The sequence below is a fragment of the Arvicola amphibius genome, chromosome 13, assembly GCF_903992535.2.
Source record: "Arvicola amphibius chromosome 13, mArvAmp1.2, whole genome shotgun sequence".
NCBI classification, from domain to species: domain Eukaryota; kingdom Metazoa; phylum Chordata; class Mammalia; order Rodentia; family Cricetidae; genus Arvicola; species Arvicola amphibius.
In genome coordinates this window covers 51,245,714-51,268,234 of record NC_052059.1, presented here as the reverse complement: position 1 = coordinate 51,268,234, position 22,521 = coordinate 51,245,714, and the positions used below count along the sequence as shown (strand labels likewise).

Here is a 22,521-nt window from a genome sequence, read left to right as displayed (position 1 = left end):
GTGATTTCCCAGCTGGGTCCCGCCCAGGCTGGCCTGCTTTCCCTCTCGCTGTGCTCAGTCACTCCCCATGCCAGTCTCATAACCACCTTTTCTTTTTCCTATCCTTCTCCAGCCACCTCCTTCAAAAGCTGTCATAGCTTTTAAATGGTTTAGTTCTTACCAATTCCATACTCTGAGCATACCTAAACAGACTTTGTCTCTTCTCACTTCTGTATGGGAGCCAGCCTTCCTGCAGACCCAGGCTAATTCTTAGGATCCTTACACCAAAATAGACTCTCCTTGGGCAACAGCTCCTCTCCTTTTATTATCACACTTAAATTTCTTGCTTCTCTGTTCAAGAAACAAACCGATCCCTCTCAACCCCATATTCTTCCTGTAGCTGTTCCCATTACTCTTCTAATTCTGTTCTTAAATTCCAAGACTTACAGAACATAGAATCTGCAATTTTAACTAATCTTGTTTGGTGGAGTTAAGTACTTGCTGTTAATGTGCTACCATCACCACATCCATCAGAGAACACTTCATCTTATGAAGCTGCAGCCTCTCCCCTTAGATGGCAGCCCCTTCCCCATCACCCTCAGTTCTTTCTGTGATTTCTCCTAGTGTGTCACAAAAGTGGATCTTTAAGTACTTCTCCATTTGCAATTGGATGGTTTTCACTCTACTTCTGAGATTCATCCTTTTTTGTTGTTTTTAAGGGTTTTTTTGTTTTGTTTTGTTTTTACTTTTCCATTTGGAAAGGGCTTGTTTCCCTGTGGACTGTAGCAGCTAGTTCTTAGAAGAATGCCATTCCCCTGGTGGCTCCAGGGTCCAAGGCCTCACCTTCTATTTACCTTCCAGCCTAGAGGCAAACATCTGGTTTGCCTCTGTTCTCTCATTTGACTTTCTCTCCCTGAGGTGACCCAGGGTCTTCTGGGATGTGTTGAAGACCTTGTTGTGTAGCATTTTTCATGGTGGCTGTCCCTCCCTGCAATTGCTGCTCTCCTTTCACACCTGTGACCTAGCCTTTCTCCTCTGCCTTCTGCCTCTGGCCGTTCTCAGAATCCCCTTCTCCTAAGCCTTTGTGTTGGTCTCAGTGGATACTCAGTCAGAAAGAGAAACACAGTTGTTGTCCTCAGATCCCAGTGAGAGCCAAGCTCTGCTGTAATGGTGCCTGGTGACAAGAGGCCCGGAAAAGAAGCCCCAGGGACTTCTGAAGTAGAGCACAAGTAGCTAACTTGGAAGAGGGGGCATTCAGGGAAGCTGCTGCTTGACCTGAAATTCTAGGGAATGTGTGAGTGTTGAATTCTTCAGGGAGAGCAAGAGGTCGTCCAGGACGTCTAGGAGAATGCTAGCACGGTGAGAGCGGTGAGCGCAGAGACCCAAGAGTCTGTGCTCAGAGCACTGACACTGCTGCTCACCCCTCCAAGGCTGCACCTACTGCCTGAAGGAGAGGCCAGAACGAAAGCCACAGTCCCTTCAGATCCCTACGGCGCTCTCTCTCTCTCTCTCTCTCTCTCTCTCTCTCTCTCTCTCTCTCTCTCTCTCTCACACACACACACACACACACACACACACACACCGCCCCCCTGCCCGACTTCCTTTGGCATCCTTGAGAAACCATTAATGAATATGAAGCCAAGAAACAGGCATCTGATCCCCTGGAGCTAGAGTTGTAACATTCTGATCTTCTGTGAAAACAGCATGCAATATTAACTGTGAAGCCATCTCCCTAACTCCAGAAACTGTCTCTTAAAATGGGGTGCTGATGGGGAGCAAGGGGAGGAGTGGATAGGTTCAGGGTACAATGTAGGAAGTTGAAGATTGTTATCATTCATGATAGTACAGGTAAAAACAGAGTTGAATTTAAGTTTCATACACATATATACACAGAGTTAAAGCTAACTTATGTTCACACATAAAGTTAACTCAGAAGTCACATACATGCACACACACACACACACACACACACACACACACACACACATTAAACAGGAGTTAGGTGAAGTGGATGCTCTGGTGGACCCTGCCAAAAGCATGCCACTGTGTAAAACACACATGTAACAGAGGAATTTAGAGACAAAAACTTAAGTAAACCGTGAGACAAGGCAAGGGATACCTCAGTAAAGATGCCCTGCCTTTAGTCAAGATGGCAGTGAGATTGTCCGACCTGCCCTCCTTGCCCTTAGTCAAGGTGGCGGAGGTCACATATTGCACAGAGAAACCCACATTTTCAGAGTCGCAATGGAAATTTTAAACAGATACAAATAATAAGAGAGACATAGAGGATGTGTAGAACATACATTTAAAACAGAATACATCCGTGTGACCACACCATTCACACATTGTTTCATACATGAAGTAGACAGGAAAATTACTTGGTGCCCGCCAAGGGCTGGGACTGAAACAGCTGCCTCCTGGATCCAACCAGTTATGCCACTTCCTGCTGGACCAGTGGTAGCAGTGGCAGAGACAGAATAGGAGCGAGAAAAGGAGCAAGGAGCGTTTGCAGGTGGGGAGAGGGAGCGGGAGGGGGAGAATGCCCAGCAAAAGGAAAAGCAGATGGGCGTGAGATGCTGGCAGGACAGAGCTTAGCATGGCTGGATAGAAACTTCCATCGCTTGTTTGCTGATAGAACTTAGAAAGCTTCTACTTTAGGTTGTTATTTAAGGGGTACATAGGTCATTTGTTACTGCAAAGGTGTTTCTGCCCTCTGCATTGTTGACTGGTACGACTCTGTCTTGTGTTTTCCACATGCCTGCTTCAATATAAATGGTTACTTAGGTGTCGGGTCTTCATCTTTCTCATAAAGTGTTCTCTCATTTATCATGAAGTATCATGAAGTACCTCTGAGGCAGATGGCATGGCTCAGGAAGGTTACTAGCTCACATGAGGGCAAATGTAGTAATGGAGAGACGCTTTAACTTCTGGCAGAGAGGAGCTGCACCAATTGGCTGCAACACAGCTTGCTCAGCTACATCGAAGGCACAGTTCACAGTATTCAGCCATTCCTATGTAGGAGGCCTCGTCTGTACCTTGTAGTCCCAAGTTCTAGAAAGGGGTTTTTATTAAGGGCCAAACAAAGACCAAAGCCAGATCCATTATTAGCCTACCTAACTTACTGTTGAGGGTGTGATGCCAGACTCTGAGCAAGTTACTCATCACACTTTGGCAAAGGCAGACCCAGCAGTTTCTATCTCTTGAGTTCACTTTTGCAAGGCTTTTGTACATGCCTCAAAAATTAATCATTTAAAAAAATAGTTCATAAGCATTTTGGTAGTAGGTATTAAATTTCTAAAAACATTTAGACTCTGACCCAGTTCCACATTTGACACTCTTGTTTATGTAACAATAAAAAATGTGGAGCAAACGGATGGAGTTACACAGCTACCTAGGAGGCTAAGGCAGGGGACTCACCTAGCCAGAGTTAGAGGCCAGTATGAACAACCAAGTTCTTGCTGTTTAAAAAACAATAATAAAGAGAGGCCAGAGAGATGTCTACACAGCAGTTAGGGGTGTGTGCTGCTCTTGTAGACGACTGGAGTTGGTTCCCAGCACCCCTGTTACCCCACCTCCGGGAATCTGACTCCCCCTTGTGGCCTTCACAGGCACCCACATGAATATACACAAAAATACTCATACACATAAATTTTAGAAGTTGAAAAATAGTCCAAGAATTGTAAATAGTTTTTATTGAAATGCTTATATCTGTAAATTTATGATATTCAGTTAAGAGCTGAGGAAAATCCAATAAGTAAAAATAACCCAGTTTGTATATATGCTGTAGGGTTTTACGCCACCAGTAACGATTACATTCATAAAGTATCTGTAACGCAGGCCTTACCATTTCAACTCCTGTGGTAGCTTTTGTTTTGCATGCTAGGCAGCTGCTCTCTCACTGACGGCATCCCTGGCCACTTTGTCTATTTTAAGTGTACCATAGCTCAGGGAAGTATTTCTGTAGCGACCTAACTTGATAACAGAGCCCATCATCCGTCAAGTCTCTGAGTTGGTGGATCTTTTCCTACCGTTCTTTCTCACGGTGCCCACAGTTGTTTAAATCTGATGTGGTGCTTTAAAAAGCCAAGCTACCCATTGTGCAGTTTATAGGAGAAGTCGCTTCTGTCACCTTGCTTTATCTGTTTCCCTGAGTGGGTAGCAAATGGCTTCACTTGTGAAGCAGGCCACTTCCCATTTCCGAGCATCTCATCAGCCACACTGCTTACCCAGGAAAGAGGTGTTTCGGCCCTGCTTCATCTGCCAGGGGGAAGGCCGAGAGCATTCATTCCTATTCCTCATCCCTCAGCGCTGGCTCATCTGCCTGTGCAGATGGAATGCCTGCTGCAAACCCAGCAGAGACACCAGTAAACAAGCCACAGCTCTAGCCTCCCAGGGCCTCTTGTCTGTGACATGATAGCCACTCTGGGGGAAGACATCTGTGAGTAATGAGGGCAGGGGGGTCGCCTATAAGGACATGGGGTTTAGGTAAGGCTTAGCACGCACTGGAGAAAAAAAGGTTTCAAATTTTCATTCATCTGCCCCACATTCTGTTCTGGTGCTGTGCTTGGCTGCTGTTGGGGGAAAGTGGAGTGGGTGAGGGTGAGGGTCTGGTTAACCACATGTTGCTAGGGGAAGTGAGGCTCGTTGTAAAGAGGAGTGTATGCAAGCAGAATGCAGAGCAGGGAGAGGAAGAGGCTGACTAGCAAATCCATAGCAGTGGGAGCAAGGGGCCCATGTGTTCCTTAAGGACTCTGCTGCGACAGTTAGGAGAGAAACCTCCCTAAAAGCCTCCAAATCATTTCTAAAATGTTAGGTTCCAATAAATATAAGCTACTTAATATTCTTAGAATATTTTTCAATAATATTTAAAGAAATGAGCATCTTTGACATCCCTTGGTATTTGTTGGCTATGTGTTCATTTTACATAGAAAATTTGTTTCTATTCTCAGTATTCAAAGAATTTGAGGGGACTGCTGGAGGAGAAACTGTGTCATGTATTGTGTAGCCATACACTACAGCACCTGCAGCTTAGGCCATTGGAGTGGCTCTCAGCCTTCCTAACGCTGCGACCCTTTCATACAGTTCCTCATCTTGTTGTGACCCTAGCCATAAAGTTGTTTTGTTGTTACTTCATACTGTAATTCTGTTCCTGTTATGACTATTGTTATGACAGGTAAATATCTGTGATTTCTGGTGGTCTTTGGCAATCCCTGTGAAAGGGTTGTTGATCTATAGACTGAGAACCACTGTCTTAGTCCATCTAATTGATCCAGTCAGTTCTCAGCCAGTAGGTACTGAGCAGTTGTAGGGTACCGCCTTCCTCACTTCACAGGTGAGCGTTGGTCTGCTTCCCTTTCCGTTGCCATGATACACCATCCTGACTTCAGAGAGGCAAGTGTTGGAAGTCAGAGCAGGAACCCAAGCATGAATCCAAAACTGAAGTAATGCTGCTTGCTGGCTTGCTTACTGGTTATGCTCAGCCAGCTGTTGTGTACTTCTCAGAACCACCTGCCTAGAGATGTTGTCACCCACCATGGGCTGGGTACCCTGCATTAAGCAAGACATGTCCTCCACAGACATGCCCACAGGCCAGTTCAATCTAGACAGTCTTCAGTTGAGGCATCTCCTCTCAGATGACTCTAGACTGTGTCAAGTTGACAATTAAAGCTAAGTAGGACAAGGATACTAACACTTAGGGTATAATTGGTTTATAAAGGATTTGTAAACTCAAGTTCCGAAAGAAACAATTTCTACCTCTGATATTGTCCTTAATTATACCTAATATCCAAATATAAAAGCACATCACAGTATTCTCAGATAAACACATACAAATAGCCAGCAGTTATAAGGGAAATGCTCGGTATCACTCATCGTCAGAGAAATCAAGCCTCTCGGCAGGTACAGTGACATGCTGGCTAGTTTCCTGTCAGCCTCACAAAAGCCTGAGTCATTCTGAAAGAGAAGCTGCGCAAATGCCCACACCAGACTGGCCTGTGGGCAAGCCAGTGGTGCCTTTTCTTGACTGATGATTAATGTGGGAGGTCCCAGCTCACTGTGGGCAATGCCGCCCTGGGCTGGCAGCCTTGCATGCTCTAAGCAGCGCTCCTCCAAGGTCTCCACTTTAGGGTCTGCTTCCAGGTTCCTGCTCTGCTTGAGTTCCTGTCCTGACTTCCCTTAGTGATGGACTGAGGACAGAGAGGAAGATGATAGAATCGCTCCCTTCCCATGTTGCTGCAGGCCATGGTCCTGATGTTGTATCACAGCAGCAGAACCCTAGCTAGGGCAAACGGTGTTGATACACAGTAGCACGTGGAGCAAAGCTGTGGGACACGGTGCTGCACACTGGTGGGAGAACTGTAAGTTATTTCAGCCTTTATAGAAAGTGTTATGGAGGGTCTTCAGACAATTAAAAGCTAAACTTACATCCAGGCATGGTGATACATGCCTATAATCTTAGAACTCAGGAGACAACGCCAGGGGGAGCATCAAAAGATTGAGGCCAGGCTAGGATATGCAGTAACATCCTGTCTCAAAACAAATGAACAAAAAATAAAATCCCACATGATCCAGGTACTAAGGTTATATTCAAAGAAAATGGAGTCAGTGTACCAGATATAGATGCTCCCATTATTGTAGAATTCCTCACATAACTGAGGAATGGGAACAGACAGCCTAATGTATTATGAATGGATAAAGGAAATGTTATATGCCTACACATGTGACGGAATACTGTCATGCCATAAAAATGGATGAAATTTGTTAACCATGTTGGATGGACTAGAGGACATTATGTTAAATGAAGTAAACTGAACACAGGAATAAGTGCCACATGATCTCCCATGGGATTTTAGGAAGTTGGCCTCATAGAAGTAGTGGCTAGGTCAGTGGTCCCCAGTTGGTCAGTGCGTACAAATTGCAGTCAGAAAGAGTAAACTCTGATGCTCTGTTGCACAGCAGGTAGCTGTTACTAGGAGAATGGTATTGCATCTCTCAAAATAGCTGGGAAGGATCTTGAATACTCCCACCTATGAATGTGTGATGAGTTGAATATACTAATTACTCTTTTGGTTTGCTTGTTAGTTGATGTATAACTAAATTAAAACGTCACATTGAACCCCACAAACATGTACAGTTATTATGTGTCAAGAAAGGAAGAGATCTAATTTAGCATTTTAATTCTCATTTTTTTCTCATTTATTATTGTCAGGGTGAGGAGCAGGTAATAGCTACTACTTCTAAATAATGCGATATTTCCCTTAGAATCACACCAGTGGATTGCCTTCTGTTGTTTATAGTAGTTGATTTTATGATATATTACAATGGATGTGGCTGCTTAAAGACTGAGTTTTTGATTTTGGGAGCAGTTTTTCTTTTCTGGGGCTTATGTACCCACTCATTTAACAAATACTTAAGTCAGAGACTGTGTGGGTCCTGATCCCGTCAAGATCCCATTTTGTGGCAAGGATATTGCTCTGTGACTAACACCTGGCTGTGTCTGTTCTCTCAGGAGGGGTGACAGCACTCTGCTGGGACCCGGTCCAGCGTGTGCTATTCTCAGGCAGTTCCGATCACTCCGTCATCATGTGGGACATCGGCGGGAGAAAAGGGACGGCCATCGAGCTCCAAGGACACAAGTAAGGCTGTGGGCTGGTGCTCCCATGGAGTCTTTCATGGCAGGATGCTGGGGGGCCTTCACACCAGAAAGTGCATGGCAGGAACACAGTAACCGCCTGTCTGACTCTGCGTCTACAAAGGCTGCTCCTTGCCACCGAGACCCCAGTGCGTCTGAGTGCATACAGTAAAATGATGACTGCGAATAAATTAAAAGCAAAAATTAAAGTCACAAAGAATATAAGTGAATATTTGAGAGTAAGATAGAGCATTGTTAAATACAAGTCAAGAAGCCTGTAAAACCTCTGTACAATTCAGGCGTCCTGGCAGCTTACAGAGGACAGAACTGATCGCCTATCATACTTGATTCCAGTTTGTCCTGGCTCCTGTGTGCTTGGGTAGACTAGTGGCTACTCTGTCTTCTCCTGACCCGCAAGCCCAGCTGGACACTACAGCTGTGAGGTGACGCTGGCCAGCATGTGGCAACTGATGAGCTCTGGTGACCTGTTGTTTCTTTTCTGCTTAGACGCAAGACTGCTTTTGTTTTTCCTCTCTCCACAATTCTAGTTTTCCTTCCTTTCCTCAGGATGCCTAGCAGTCAGAGTTGATGTAAATGAGGGACACAATTGACTTTAGGGACTGGGGAGCTGGCATGGGTCTCTCCAGCCATTCATCTTTGTGCTCCCACTTCTCACCAGCCTCTAAGCATTGGTCCTGTAAGGTTGTAGCGGGGCTGCCAAAATCTCAGGCATAGTCCTGCCTTTGATCCTGTCTGATGTGTGACTGCGTTAAACCCACAGCACTGTACAGGTTTGTGTCCTGTGTAGCCAAAGTGTAAACCTGGGCTGTCCCTCCGGGTCTGTACACTCAGTGATGGAGTCACCTAACACGTCACACTGTTTTCAAAAACCTGTCCCCATCGTTAAGACAGACTCGCCAACACAGAGCAAGTGATTGATGACATTGAAGAGTTTTCATGTCCACGGGAAGAAAACTAAGAAAATATACTCTGCCGTGATGTTATCTGCATTTCGGGCATTTTTGGTGTTTTCATCCCCCGTGGCAGGTGGAACGCAGTCATGTTCCAGGCTAGCTCTGTGCAGGGAAAGGCAAAGGACCAGGCTCCGGTTTGGGAGGCAGTTAAGATTCTCAAGTGTCAGCCGTTAGTTTTACAGATACTGCGGACACAAACCGGAGGTGTGAGGTGCCATGCTCACCTTATCTTATGCAGCAGTGCCACCTTTTGGTTTGTTGTTTGAGACAGGGTTTTGCTATGTACCTCTAACTATAATGGTATTCATTATGTAACTCAGACTGTCCCCAAATTCTTGGAAGTCCCCCTGCCTCCAGCTCTTGAATGCTGAGGTTATAGGTAGTGCTGCCACACCTTCTGGCACCTTTTGCTTTAAATCTTTCTTTTCTTTTTAATTTATTAGATTTTTTAAAAAATACCAATCCGAGTAGATCTTTTCTTATTCTTAGAATAATTCCTATTGTTCCCTGACCAGCCTCATGACTGTATTTTCTCTAGTCGTGTTTTCTTACACCTAAAACTTCTGGGTGACTTAATGCACTTTGATTTCAAGCGGTGGAGAGCTTGTGTTGCCCTTGTGTGTTGGGACCCAGGGCAGACTTGAGCAGGAGAGCCCGTGAGGCTGATCACAGCTAGGATTCTTAGGTACACACACTCATGTTCTTCCCCTTTCCAACATCCTAACTCTTACTTTCGTTCCTGCTTATCTCACCATATGTAAGATTCCCCTTATGAGCACCCTCAGCCCTTTGGGAGTTCAGTGTGGTGAGATATGGTGGGATTTACCAGTAATCCCAGCCCGTGGGAGGAGTTCAGGGCCATCCTCAGCCAGCCTGGGCTACATGAGATCCTTCAAAAAAAAAAAGTAAAAGCACTCGGGAGGCAGAGGCAGGCGGATCTCTGTGAGTTCGAGGCCACCCTGGTCTACAAGAGCTAGTTCCAGGACAGGCTCTAAAAAAGCTGCAGAGAAACCCTGTCTCGAAAAACCGAAAAAAGAAAAAAAAAAAAAAAGTAAATAAACTCTTTGGTAAAGAAATGGCCTATCAGTAAATAAATATGATGGGAAGTGTTTGAGCTTATGCCCTTACAGCAAGTAAATTGTACCCAAGGCTATGAAAACAGAAGAGTTCTCAACTTGCCCTCTTTATTGAGGAGCCAGTGAGGTCAACATGCACAATAGCTTCCTTTAAAGTCCCTGGGGCAGCCTCTCCCTGCAGTGTTAGGGAGCACTAAGAGAAGGGATAGTCTCTTATTTCCCTGAGGCAGCCTCTCCCTGCAGAGTTAGGGAGCACTAGGAGACGGGGTAGTCTCTTATTTCCCTGGGGCAGCCTCTCCCTGCAGAGTTAGGGAGCACTAGGAGACGGGGTAGTCTCTTATTTCCCTGGGGCAGCCTCTCCCTGCAGAGTTAGGGAGCATTAGGAGACGGGGTAGTCTCTTATTTCCAGTTATTTCATTAAACATGTAATAAGCTAAAAATATGTGGTAGAGCTTTCATGGAGGGTAGAACTCTGTCATAGAAGACAGGTCTGTGGTTGGTTTGTTTCTTTTGTCATCTGTTTTTGTTTTTTGAGATGATTTCTCTGTTTAACAGCTCTAGCTGTTCTGGAATTTGCTTTATAGACAGCCTAGAGCTCCTAGAGACCCACCTGCCTCTGCCTCCCAAATACTGGGTTTAAGGGTGTGCACCATCACCCCCTGGCAGCAGGACTAGTTTAATCAGTTAGCATTCAGGCTGAGATCAGGAGCACCAGCTGCTCTTCTGGGGGACCCAGGGTTCAGTTTCCAGCACCCCCTTGGCGGCCCAAGCCATCTGTAACTTTATTTCCACGTCTGATGCCTCTTCTGGCCTTTGCCAGCACCAAGCACATAGGTAGCGCACAGACATGCAGGTGCCACATACACATAACAGAGAGTTGGGGGAGTATTTTAAAGAGGTGATGTTCCAGAAGGCCTCAGGCTTTGATGGCCCCACTCTGTTCTCATGTGCTGCTGTCACCACCTTCTCATTCCTTATGAATTTTGCCAACCCTATATTTTCACTGTGTACTGCAGTCAGGTTACATAGCTGGGCCTGGTAGGGCATGTTTCCTCTAGCACTGCTGAGAAGCACGAGGTGGTCCCTCTGAGTAGTGTTTACAGGAGGCGGATCTCCATGCTCGAGAAAGCAGGGTTTCCATGTACTCATCAGAACACATCGTGTGTATGTGAAGGGCCTCATCCACGAAATGATCGTCAGCTTTGAAGCGCCTCCTAGGATAAGCGCTGCAGTGGAAGCAGAGGAGACATGAGGATAAGAGGTGTCTTTGCATTCCTCCCCTAGTTTTTAACTGGGAGGTCGTTGAATTTCCAATCCCTAAATCAAGAAATCCCTAAGAAGATTATTATAAAGCTCAAAGTCTAGCGTTCATCGCTGTGCTCCATGCTCCTGTGCTGGAAGACAAACAGTTCTGGAGCCTCGTAACACATTAGCCGCTGAGTGCTGCCACCAGCTGAGAACAGTGGAGCGCTCCTTCTGAACGACCTTTGGGGCTGCAGGATCATTGGCCTGTGTCTCAGGGTGCCTTAACACAGTGGTTCTCAACCAGTGGGTCAAGATCCCTTTGGGGGTTAAATGACCCTTTCACAGAGGTCATATATCAAATATCTTGCATATCAAATATTTACATTGCAACTCATAACAGTAGCAAAATTGCCTTTATGCAGTAACAACAAAATAATTTTATGATTTGGAGTCACCATAATATGAAGAACCGTATTAAAGGGTCACAGTATTAGGAAGGTTGGGAACCATTGCCTTAACAAATGAAATGTAGTTTGATGGAGGAGTGTCTATGTGTTCAATCAGTTTCAGATCTTTTCAGCTGAACAGAGGATAGATTCCCCCTCTTGAATATCAGAATGGGGGTGCTCCATGCTTTTAAAAATCGTAACTTTTAAATGAATGAATGTGAGTTATTTTACATTAGTTGTTAGTTAATAAGAGAAGTACTTTGATGTTACAACTAGTCCAGAGGAAAATCCATACATAAGCAGTAGAAAATACTTATGTGGGGGCTGGGGAAATGCTGAGTCAGTAAAGTGCTGACCACACAAATTTGAGGCTTGAGTTTGGGCACTAGGACCCTTATGAGGAGCTGGGCGTGCTGATGTGTTCTTGTGAACACAGTGCTGGTGGAGCAGGGAGAGGTGGATGGGCAGTGCTGCCCAGCCAGTCAGCGCAGCCTTAAACAAACAGCAACAAAAGGTGGAAGACTTCTTAGCCGTGATAGCCAAGGTTGACCTCTGCCCTCCACATGCATGTGCGCACCCTTCCCACAGCTATGTACCACAGAGTGCTGACGTTAGTTTGTATGTGCATACACAACTGGCTTTGTCATGGCTTGGGTGGGGACTGGTGATAGTGGTGTCTTCACTGGACAAGGTTTTGGTACTGCCCTTTTTGTATAACACAGGGTTGTAAAACAGCAGTCAAATGTATATTAATACAGCCCCTGTAGAATGAATAGCCCAGAAAAGTGTGTGAGCGCACAGCTGACACACACACCTCATCTCATCGCCCATCTCGAGCTTGTCGGTCTACTTGACAGCTCATCTTCACAACTCTGTGACCATAATAATTTATGTGGCTCACAAAGATTTGGCTTGTTTGCATGTTTTCAGTTGTTTTTATTTGCTATTCTTAGAAAGTCTTGCTGTGTAGGCCAGGCCAATCTTACATTTGGAATGTTCTTACATCCGTCCCTCCGGTGCTGGGATCACAGGTGTGGCCACAGCTCCTGGTTGTGAAGGGTGACTTTCGATCACAAGAAAGAAAGACCAGTCCCATATAGTATGGCCTAATTATTTCTGTTTCTGAAATGAGTGCCAGTGAACATGCATTCCTTCTTAGGCTTGCTCCGCCTACCTAGATCCACACAGCGTCTGTTCATACTCAAAATGCTAACTACAGCCTGTCCATTCTTACAAACTTGTTAGGTGGGTTTATTTTTTATTTTTATTTTTTGGTTTTTTTTTTTCTCTGAGCTGCTGCCCCTTGCTTTGCCAAAGCTAGGAAACCCATCTGTAGTACGGAGGTGTGGGCTGCGTCCCACCACCCGGCTAGCTTAAACGCCCCCCCCAAAAAAAAACCACACCGAAATTGTATTAATTAAATTACTGCTTGGCCCATAAGCTCTAGCCTCTTATTGGCCAATTCCCACATCTTGATTCAACCCATTTCTAATAATATGTATGTCACCATGAGGTCGTGGCTTACCGGGAAAGATTCAACATGTCTGACCTAGCAGCTGGCTCCATGGCATCTGCCACACTTCCCTTCTTCCCAGCATTCTGTTCTATCTACTCCGCCCACCTAAGTGCTGCCCTATCAAAAGGCCAAGGCAGTGTCTTTATTCAACCAATGAAAGCAATACACAAACAGAAGGACCTGCTACACTGCCCATCCTGGAAAACTCCTCACCTCAGGCACCTTCATTGGTAAATCCCTGGTGTCCAGCATCCCAGTTCCTGGTCAACTACATGTCTTCATACTGTATGGTCCTGACCAGATTTCCTATGAGAGTTTTGTAAACCTTGGCTTCATAAATTCTTAAAATGACAAGGCAATTTTGATTCAATGAGCTTCGTTCTCAAATATAAAAGAGGCTTGGTTGTGCAGTTGGTTTGTTGGGCTATTTACATTATGTGTGTATGGGTGGATGTGGGTGTGTGCATCATGTTCATGGGGGGAAGGAAATGTATATGGAGACAAAAGGTTGGTATTTGGTGTCATCCCCAGGTGTCTCTGTATAACAGCCCTGGCTATCCTGGAACTTGCTCTGTAGATTAGTCTGGCCTTGAACTCACAGAGATCCACCTTCCTCTTGGGTGCTGGGATTAATTGCTTCTTACCTTTTTTTTTTTTTTTTTTTGGTTTTTTTTTTTTTTTGGTTTTTTGAGACAGGGTTTCTCTGTAGCTTTTGGAGCCTGTCCTGGTACTTACTCTGTAGACCAGGCTGGCCTTGAGCTCACAGAGATCTACCTGTTTCTACTTTCTGGGTGCTGGGATTAAAGGCATACATCACCACTGCTCAACCTTAGCTTACTTTCTTAAAACAAGGTCTCTCACTGAACCTAGAACTCACTGATTCAGCTAGGCTGACTGGCCAGAGTCCTGGAAATCCTCCTGTCTCTGCTTCCATAGCACTAGGAAGCATACTTAGCTTTTTATGTGGGTGCTGGGACCTGAACTCAGGTCCTCATGTTTGTGTGGTAAGTGCTTTCTGGATTGATCCATCTCCCCATTCCCTGTGGATTGATTGTTGTAGAACCCATTGAATAGCTGTATTATCCTGAAAATTAAGGGAAGTCTTTTAACAGCTTTGAGTTGTGGACAGTGTGAGACTGACTGGTTTTAAATGTTTTGATTTAGATTATAAAAGCAGAATTTACTAGATTGTAAGTTAGACATGGTTTAACGGAAGAGGAAAGACATCATTATATATCCAGAAAATAGAACATTAAAACATCAATGGGATTCTAGACAACACATCCCCAATTTGTGGTTATTTTGTTCTATGAGTGAGCTGTAATTCTTGTTCTGCTGGATCCTGGTTTAGTGGTGCCTGTTATGGTGCCATCTGTCCCCAGAACAAAGTGAGTTCCCATAATTTAAGGGAATCCTAATTAGTCCACTGCACAGTTTAAACACTGTCTAATCAATGTGATGACACTCAGTAGCCTGTGACCAGGGAGCTGCTGTTCTTCACAATGTCAGTGTTTTCATATACTGATGGGTGTGATCTTTCTCTTGAAGAACTGAAGCCATCCTTTTTGGAAGTCTGACTTGACCTTCAGACAAACAACAGAGTAATACAAAAAAATATCTGTAGCCTGTAGAGAGTTACAGAATTCACAGGGCCTTACAAGATAGCTTAGATTGCCTTGGAACTTGGTGTAGCCCATCCCAGCCACAAATTCATGGCCATTGTCCTGCCGTAACCTCTCAGTGCTGGGATTACCAGTATGAGGTACTATGCCTGGATCTATTTTGTTTTGCCTTTTGTGATGCTAGATTTTAACGTAGAGCCTCACCCATACCAGTAGCATTCTGCTACTAGTCTCAGCCCAGACCTTGGTTCTATAAATAATAGTAACACATGCAATGCAGTTGTGTGTAGTAAAATGTGATGCAGTTGTACATAGCATCACATTTTAAGGAGAAGGACCAGATATTTATGGTTTCCAGGACTGTAGTGTGATATTTTGATTGCATTCTGACAATAATGTTTGCTTTGAATCAGAGGACAGAGCTAGCCAATTAACCATAGAGGTTTTGGAGGAGTGAGGACAGATAGAGAGACAGGAAGTAGTAAGGCAGGGCTTAGAAAGGATTTCAGGCTTTTGGAGGGAGGAGCAGAAGAGATAGGAGGTCACTGATGGCCTCTCAACCACTTCTGTGACCATTCAGGTTCTTATTCTGATATTTGACTCCCAATTTTTAGTGATAAAATATAATTAGGTAAACACATCACAGAACCTCTCTGGGAAGTCTCTTGAGAGTTTTGACATAAATCAACTTGAAGATTATATTTTTTTCTGAGTAGTGATTCAGTGTGGAAAGTCAGAATCAACCATGCTGCTGAGTCTGGGCACTTGCTGAGATAGGAACACTGGCTATCTAAGCAAGGCAGTAATAAATACCTTAACATAGATACTGAAAAGCACCATTTTAGAGAATGGAACCTTTTTCACAAGCGAGTGTCCTCTATCTCTCCCCCTCTGAAAGAAAGAAAGAAAGAGAGAGAGAGAGAGAGAGAGAGAGAGAGAGAGAGAGAGAGAGAGAGGAAGAAGGGAGGGAGGGAAGGAAGGAAGGAAAAGAAAGAAAGAAAATCAAGGACATTAGTCAATTTAATACAAAGAACCAAACATAGTTCTGAAAACAGACTCTACCGATTAGGCAGTTCCACTGACGTGGAGGATCCTCTCACACCATGGTCAAAGGCGGTAATCAGCACCTCAAAGAAGCAGTTGCAGCTGAGGAACATGGCCAACCCTGTAATGGACTTCCTGCAGACACCTTAAAAGAGAGCTCGCTGCCTTCTTCCCAGTCCAGCCCACACCTGGGACCGTTGGACATTGTTCTCTCCAAAGTGTACAGTGGGGTTTTCCCGAGCTAGATGCTGAGTGCTCTTAATAAAGTAGGAAGCTGAGAATACCTGTATTTGACCAAGTCTCTCAGTAGGAACAATCTTTTTCTCACCATATTTTTTCTGTTTTGGAAAATTATTTTTCCACTTAATATACATAAATATCTAAGTGGAATGGATTCCTCATTGCAAATGTCAAATGAATCTGTTTTATTATTCTCATTTTAATCTAAAAATACAATAAATACTTTATCAGTGCTTCAAACCAAAGTGCTTCAAAGGTTCTCTGGCTTCCTCAAGTAAGTTTTAAAAGTAAAGGGAGGCCCTGGGACAATGGACTTGGTCCTAGCACCTCTCCCTCTCACATGCTGAAGTTACAAGTCTGCATTGCCACAACTGACACACGTCGACAGTCTTAACCATGCCCTTTAATTGTAATAATTACCAAAGTAGCTAGCTGATATTTCATGGAGAGAACCAGGAGGAGGGAGGGTAGAGATAATTGAGGACTGCCTTATCAAGCATTTCAGAGACGAGCCAGCAAATGCACCAGTTTCCACTGTGACACATAAATTCCCTTAAGGGAGAATCAGCAAGATGTTATAGTCGGTTCAGTAATCATCTATTATTTGAGTGTTGGTAACTGACCCAAAGTACTTTCTCGTGGGCCTGAGGAGGCTAAGGCAACATTTAAACTCACTTTAGGTCTGGCCATTGCATGTTGAAGAGTCTGCAGAGATGCCTGGCTCCTCGGAGCTCAGTGTTGAATCTGAGTGTTGTCTGACTCTGATGGGCTTTCTGCTGTGGAGCATCTCGTTTGCTCCCGAACTGGCTCCAACCCTTGGTTTCTTCCACAGTGACAAGGTCCGAGCCCTCTCCTATGCACAGCACACAAGGCAGCTCATCTCGTGTGGCGGTGACGGTGGCATTGTCGTCTGGAACATGGATGTGGAAAGGCAGGAGGTAAGTGAGTGGCGCAGCACTCGGGGGAGGCCTGCAGCTGTCTCTGCTGCCCTCCTGCTTGCTTCTGTAGTAACAAAGCGCGGAATAAGATGCATGATGTCTTAAGTTAGGGAATGCTGAGGAGTCGGAGCCCTTAGTTGAATAGTCCCCAAACATGATGCCTTGTCCTCTTCGGCACAGATTTAAAGTTTACCATGACACTTTTAACATTAACTTTGCTTTTTAATCTATAAGCATGTTAACAATTTATATGTTTACCGACTATTCCCTTGAGGAGCATTTTGAAGTTAACCATTTCCTACTGACCTAGAATTTTTCCGTGTAAACTTTTCCTTTGACAGCCAGCAATCTTGTCACTTATTTCTTACCGGGTGTGAGAATTAAATTTAAAAAGCACACTTGATAAAGACAAAATCTCCTTAGTTTTTTTCTATCCCCTCACCCCAGTGTCATCCCAAGGGAGTCACTGGTGTAACCCACAATGTAATGCCTTCAGATGCCAGTAATTAAATGCTTAGGAAGATTACAGCTTTATCTTGTGGAATCATGAATCCACAGGAGTTCTATTAGTAACTCATTAAAATGATCCTTAGTGGTAGGAGGCCGGGAAATGTAGAACATTGCTTTTGGAAAGTACATTTGGCCCCATCTGTGTACTGGCAGAGGATCCTTAAGGCTGGTGCTGGTCATGGGAAGCAGGTTCCCCTAGTGCCAGGGATTGTGTCCTCGCTTGCTTTGGGTTAGGGACAATCAGGCCTGACCCAGGCCTGGCTTTTGTGGCCCTTCTTCTTAGTGGAAGGACAGCCCAAAGGAACATAACAGTGTTGTTTCCGAAGATGAAAGTCGGCATTTGGGAGCCAGCTTTGAGCCATTTTGACATGCATATATATGAACATTCAGCTCTTGCTGATGGGTTTAAGATCTTGTTAATTAGAAGCTCTGATGAGCAGTGGGAATGATTCCATCCATCTTTTACAAATGCCATACTTCATACGCATCTGGGAATTGCTTCCTAGTTATGGCAGGGGCTGTGGGCTGCTAACAATAGTGAAGTTTGTTCTAACTGGAGCGCTGACAAACTTAGAAAGTCCAGAGTACTATTAAATGGTATAAGTAATGAAATCACACTCAGCACTAGGAAGACAGAATGTCAGTGCTGAGTATGGAAGGGACGTTAGGACTGGCTCAGTGGGCCTGCACGTACTGTTTGTTACTAGGAGAGTCATGGGCCTTACAGGCTAAGAAACACCAGGAGTAAGAGCGGGGTGCGTGTGAGAGGTCTTTGTGTGCGTCAGTGCTGATGGGAAGTTAGCAGCAGCCAGGCATCAGAGACGGAAGACAGTGTGGGGCAGACGAGGGGAACCTGCTTGTCTGGATGCAGGTCAGCACGACATCTCAGATGCTAAACATGTGTTTGTCTATACACCTGATGGGTTCAGTTGCTTACATATTATTAGATATAGTACATACTCTTTTAGAAAAGATAGAAAACACTCATTAACAACTAGAAAACAGGTCTGTTAATCATACCTTCATCAAGAAATACCATATTTACAAAATCTGTGACTTAACAAAGACTCTCTGTGTTGGCAAACCTCCATCTTTCTGGTTTTCTCTACATTTACAGAAATTCTTTTAACAAAAATGGAATCCTATTAAATGTATTGATTTCTTCTCTGAATGCCCTCATCATAGACACCCACTATGGTGCATTTTACACCCATATGTGTGTGAGTATATGCGTGAAGGTGTGTGTGGAATGTGTGGTGAGAATGTGTAGATGTTTGTTGTATGTGTAAGTGTGTGTGTGTGTGTGTGTGTGTGTGTGTGTGTGTGTGTGTGTAATGTATGTGATGTATATGTGTGAGTGTGGGGGTGGAGGGAGGGTAGTATATATGTATGTACATGTGAGTATGTAATTGTGAGGTGCGTATGTGTATATTTGAGTGAATTAGTGTCTGTGTGAAATGTATGGGTGTGTGTATCAAAATATGTGGTGTTTGCACAAACAGTGCTGTACTGCAAGTCTAGTTCTGTCTCTACCTTCTGTCCCAGAACCATTTTGAGCTCTTCCCAACCTGCTGTAGCTCAGTGATAGAGTCCTTACTTAACATGTTACTTAACAATACGACACCCACACTTACATGTTCTCAGCATGTGTGCACATGTACACGTGTAAGATGTAGACAGCACACACATGCAAGATCTGCTAAAGAATGCCTTTAAGCAGAACATACTTTTAAAACCTATCTGACTATTTATTAGACTAATTATGGTATGGTGACATATATGTATAATTAGACAGTGTGGTGTGTCAGTAGAGAATAGGACTTAAGTTCTCAGTGTGATGGCCAGGAGCCTGCAGAGTGTGACCCCGCCACTCCCCCCAGCTCCACCTCCCCCTGGTCTGCCTTCCAGCCATGCTGAAGTTGCACACAGCCCCCTCTGCCTCTTCTCCTCCCTCCCTGCTTCAGGTCTCAGCTGACTCGCCTTCTACAAAGACCCCAGCCTACGTCAGATCCTGTGGTCTACCTCACCAACCCCTAGCCTGCCAGAGCCGCACACTGCTTCCCTTAGGCTTTCAAACCCTCGGACATCTTGATTGCTGATAGTATTTCCTGACGTCTTCCCTAATGAATGACAGTCTCTATGATTTTAGGTTCTTTTTATCCACTGCTGTATCCCATCCTCGGGGCCTGGCAATTAGCAAACCTTCCGTAACTACTTTTGACTGAGGAATCAGCCGTATCTGATAAAAATGTCGTGATTCTGGAAATCTAACCAGTGCCCATGATTCCTCTGTTAAACTGTCTCTCACTGTGGCTGCTCTCGTTTTATTTGGCAAGACCCCTGAGTGGTTGGACAGTGATTCCTGCCAGAAGTGTGACCAGCCTTTCTTCTGGAACTTCAAGCAAATGTGGGACAGTAAGAAAATTGGCCTAAGACAGGTGGGTGATATGTGCTCTGTTAGAGTGTAATTATCTGGGAGGGACTCCACCGTCTGATCATAGAGTAGTAGCCCTGGGTAGGAGTTGTAGCTGACTAAGTGACTTTATACCTGTGGCACCTAAGTGTCTGTGGCAGCCCTGCCCTCATAGATTGGGTTTCGAAGTGGCTTGTTCTAAGTGCCTGAGGGTACAGTTTTAAAACTCTGGTGGCATCTCTTGAGACGTACCTTAATATTAGAGGTGTCCCATTAGCTCATGTTTGCTCCAAACCATGAAATTACATGAGGATGTTTACTTCTTAATTATTCATTTTCCCTCCTCCTGACTTGGTTTAGATGTTTAGATCTGTTTATAACACAGCATTTTCAAATTCTTCTTCTATGGTTTGGTCTTCCCCCATGGAAATCAAATGTTAGGTTCCCTGGGTTGGGCACTGCTGGAGCCTAAGACTACGCCGGATCAGAGGTCATCAGATTTATCATCTCTCAAGGCAGCTCTTCCTCAGTTCAGTCAGCTTTAAGATCTGGCCGCTGGGTGCTTCCTTTGTGTGAAGCTCACAGCAGTGGTAGGCGAAGAGGGTGGAGAACGGGAAACAGAAGAGGGGAGGCATGCTCTGAACTGAGACCAAAATTAAAAGGTGTAGAAACCCGGCATGCCCTTGGTGGGTTTCAGGACACTGTTGTGTTGTGGTATGCTGTGTGTGTGTGTGCGTGTGCATGTGTGTGTGTGTGTGTTTATGTGTGCAGTATGCAGTGTGGTATGATGTGGTATCATGTATACCGTGTATTCAGTAAGTTATTGAGGGATAACTGGTCTTTTAATCCTTTTAGCACTTTATAGTACAGTCAAATCATGTTAAGTATTCTGGTTTTCCTTCATCAACCATAAATTAAGCCGTTCTACCTAAGACACAAATAAGTCCCAGTCTGACTTTACATACTCGGTTACTGGGCATCAGCCTCCCGGTGCTGGGTTGTCAGACTGTGCTACGACGCACAGCTCTGGGGCACTCTGGCCTGGCGTCCTCGCCTGGGAGCAGTGGGTGTGAGTGTCCAGGCCAGAGCCATGGCAGCCTGTTTCCCTTTCCCCCAGCACCACTGCCGGAAGTGTGGGAAGGCCGTGTGCGGCAAGTGCAGCTCCAAGCGCTCCTCCATCCCACTCATGGGCTTTGAGTTTGAAGTCCGGGTCTGCGACAGCTGCCACGAAGCCATCACAGACGAAGAGTAAGTCCCACACCCTGCCCCTTCCTGGTTATGGACAAAGCCCAGCCTGAGAGTCCCACTCCAGAGCTAGTCCACTTGCCTTGCGCGCTGGGGGTGTAGTCCAGACCAAAACATGCAGCAAAGGCCCTGTGCGACCAAGAGGTTTCTGTGACCATGAGAGAGACAAGTGAAGGGGGACAAGCTCAAAGAACTCCCCACTGGGCTCTCAGAAATCTTGGGGCATGTGTCTGTAGCAGATGCTCTCAAGAAAAGCTGCCTGCTCGCCCACTGAGGCTCTCCCAGGGGAGCTAAGGCCTGGGCTTGCCTAGGTGCCTAGATGCTGGATCAGTCAAAGGCTCCGGCAGTTGTTAGGTTCTGGGAAGAGCTAAGCCTATTTTCCCAGGATGGAACTAGTTCCAGGTGCCCACTACTCAGCTGGTGCATTCTGCCTGGTACCCTGAGATCTTAGCTGATCTAGAAGGAGCACCTCTGAGAATTCAGAACTACCCCAGGCACTAAGAGAATACACAGGAACAAGTTTGCCCCCAGTGAGTGCAGGATAACCAGCCTCCAGTCCTCCCAGCCTTTGTGGTACAGCCAGATCACGTCACCCTATCAAATACACATCGAGACGTCCTTGCGAAGTGGTTGTTCGTGTGCACTGATTATTCGCCCACTCAAGCACATGATGAGGTTAACGAGAGCTCTAGTTAGTGAAGAAGACTGCAGGACGCCATAGAGATGGTCAAGTTCAGCTTTTCATTCTATCAAGACAGATCTGAGTCTAAGAAATTTTAAGTTAAGCGGAACTCATTTACAGTGATCATTTTACTACTGAAAGTCTTTCCAGTAGATTCAACTATAGCCAAGAGACAGTCATCTTCTGGGCACTCACAGCAGTGTAGAGACCCTGAACCACCATGAGGGGGTCTGCATGGCCTGCTCAGCTCCACCCCTGACTCTTTTGCCTTGTCTCTGGCAAACACTCTAGACCTGCCCGTAGAGCGCCGAGGCAGCCAATGGCTTCTCACTAAAACTGGCAGCAAAACCATAGGCCCAAGAACACAGAGGAAGCAATGATGTGTGTATGTTAAAATATGGTGCTTGGTCATGTTCACACACACACACACACACACACACACAAACACACACATTCATACATAGGTATCACTTAGTGAAGCTTTGGAATTCCATTTTTAAAACTTTTATTTGCTTTTACAGCGGTGGGAAAAGGAAGAAAATATAGATGGTCTTCAGGTAGATAGACAGTGGTGTCAGGGCATATCAACAATAAATAAAAAAAACAATAAAATAAGTAGGCCAAGCTAGAGTATATCTCTTCTTCCTAAGCACAGGCTTGCCAGAGGCACTGTAGTCTTTGAAAGACTTGTCCAAAGCACAAGTAGAGATTTTCCTGGATTCTATCACAGCACAACGCTTTCCCAGAGGACCTTGGGGGCTTTCATCTTTCCTCTTCTGGAGACCAGAAGAATCATTTACCTCGCTATCCTTGTAAAGTCATGAAACAGGGCCCGTGAGACGGTTTGGTGAACAGCGGCGGTCAATAGAGGCGCTCATGCCTAGGCCTGACCACCTGAGTTCAGTCTCTGGATCCCGACAGGAGAGAACGACTCCAGAGAGTTGTCCTCTGAGCTCTA

At 45.1% G+C, this 22,521-nt stretch overlaps 1 protein-coding gene across 1 annotated transcript in view; it reads left to right on the top strand.

Annotated features, from left to right (window-relative positions):
- The window catches only part of Wdfy2 (WD repeat and FYVE domain containing 2), a 135,668-nt gene that overhangs the window by 107,176 nt on the left and 5,971 nt on the right, over positions 1–22,521 (top strand). Inside the window, exons 7-10 of the mRNA XM_038310175.1 lie at positions 7,487–7,613; positions 16,608–16,713; positions 19,560–19,661; positions 20,754–20,884. Coding sequence (XP_038166103.1) covers positions 7,487–7,613; positions 16,608–16,713; positions 19,560–19,661; positions 20,754–20,884 — 466 coding nt within the window. The remainder of the gene's footprint in view (positions 1–7,486; positions 7,614–16,607; positions 16,714–19,559; positions 19,662–20,753; positions 20,885–22,521) is intronic.